The 1,004-nt window shown below is 77.1% G+C and overlaps 2 protein-coding genes across 2 annotated transcripts in view; one reads left to right on the top strand and one right to left on the bottom strand.

Moving 5' to 3' along the window:
* VPS72 (vacuolar protein sorting 72 homolog) overlaps positions 1–1,004 on the bottom strand; it is a 16,494-nt gene that overhangs the window by 1,407 nt on the left and 14,083 nt on the right. The window lies entirely within an intron of this gene.
* Positions 100–1,004, top strand: part of SCNM1 (sodium channel modifier 1) — a 7,557-nt gene continuing 6,652 nt past the window's right edge. The window contains exon 1 of the mRNA XM_035346683.1: positions 100–288. Within this exon, the coding sequence (XP_035202574.1) occupies positions 100–288 (189 nt within the window). The remainder of the gene's footprint in view (positions 289–1,004) is intronic.

Here is a 1,004-nt window from a genome sequence, read left to right as displayed (position 1 = left end):
AGGGGCTTGGGCAGCACGGGGGGCTTCATGGAGAGGGAGCGCTGGAGGGGGACAGGACGGGGACCCCAGGGTGGCCCCCCTGGGGCCCCCAGGGAGTGCATGCGGGCCAGGCCCCGCGCCACGCCAGGTGGCCTTGCTGCCGTGCCCGCCATCCCCGCCAGCGAGTGCCTCTGTGCCAGGGGCCGGCGGGGCGGGGGGGGGGCTGTCCGGGGGCACGTCGAGACGCCGGGGTGCCCCATCCCGGGGGGGCAGGGGGACGCTGGCCAGCGGGACGCCCGGCTGCACCCGGTTGGCAAAGGAGCCGGCGGCTGCGGGGCCAGGGGACAGCGGCCATCCCGCCCCCCCCGGCCCCTGCAGCCTCTGCAGCCGTTCCTCCAGGGAGGCCTTGGGCGGGGGTCCTGGCCCGGGGGGCTCTGGGCACCCCGGGGTGCCGAGGCCACGTCGAGGCTCTGCCGCCCGCTCCCGGGGTGTCCTGGCGGGGGGCTCCGGGGTGGCCTCAGGGGTGGGCAGCTCGGGGTGGTCCCAGTCACGGTCCCCTCCGTGGGGCGGCAGTGGTGGGTAGAGGCGGGGGGCAGGCAGCTGGGGCGGGGGGCACGGGGCGGCGGGGGGGTGCCGGGGCACCCTTGGGTGCTGCAGGGCGGCGGGTGCAGGCCGCCAGCAGCCCTGCAGCCAGGGCGCCCAGCACGAAGGCTCCCAGCACGCAGCCCACGAGTACCGGCACCGGCACCGCCGCCACAGCCCCTGGCACCGCCTGGCGCACCCCTGCAGGCAGCACCCGTCAGCCGGGTCCCTGGGTCCCCTCCTCTCCCCTTCCCGCCCCCCCCCCCCCACCCCAGCATGGTTCTTGGGGTCCTTCTCCCATCTGTTGGGCCCCTCTCCCACCCCAGGGATCTCTCCTGATCCCAGGTCCTCTCCCTCATCCCCAGGTCCCTCCCATGTCCCTCCCCAGTCCATAAGGCCCCTGTCCCACCCCTGGGGTCCCACCCCTGGGGTCCCACCCCTGG

Source organism: Oxyura jamaicensis, chromosome 25 (genome assembly GCF_011077185.1).
Source record: "Oxyura jamaicensis isolate SHBP4307 breed ruddy duck chromosome 25, BPBGC_Ojam_1.0, whole genome shotgun sequence".
Lineage (NCBI taxonomy): Eukaryota > Metazoa > Chordata > Aves > Anseriformes > Anatidae > Oxyura > Oxyura jamaicensis.
This window is presented reverse-complemented; position numbering and strand designations above follow the sequence as displayed.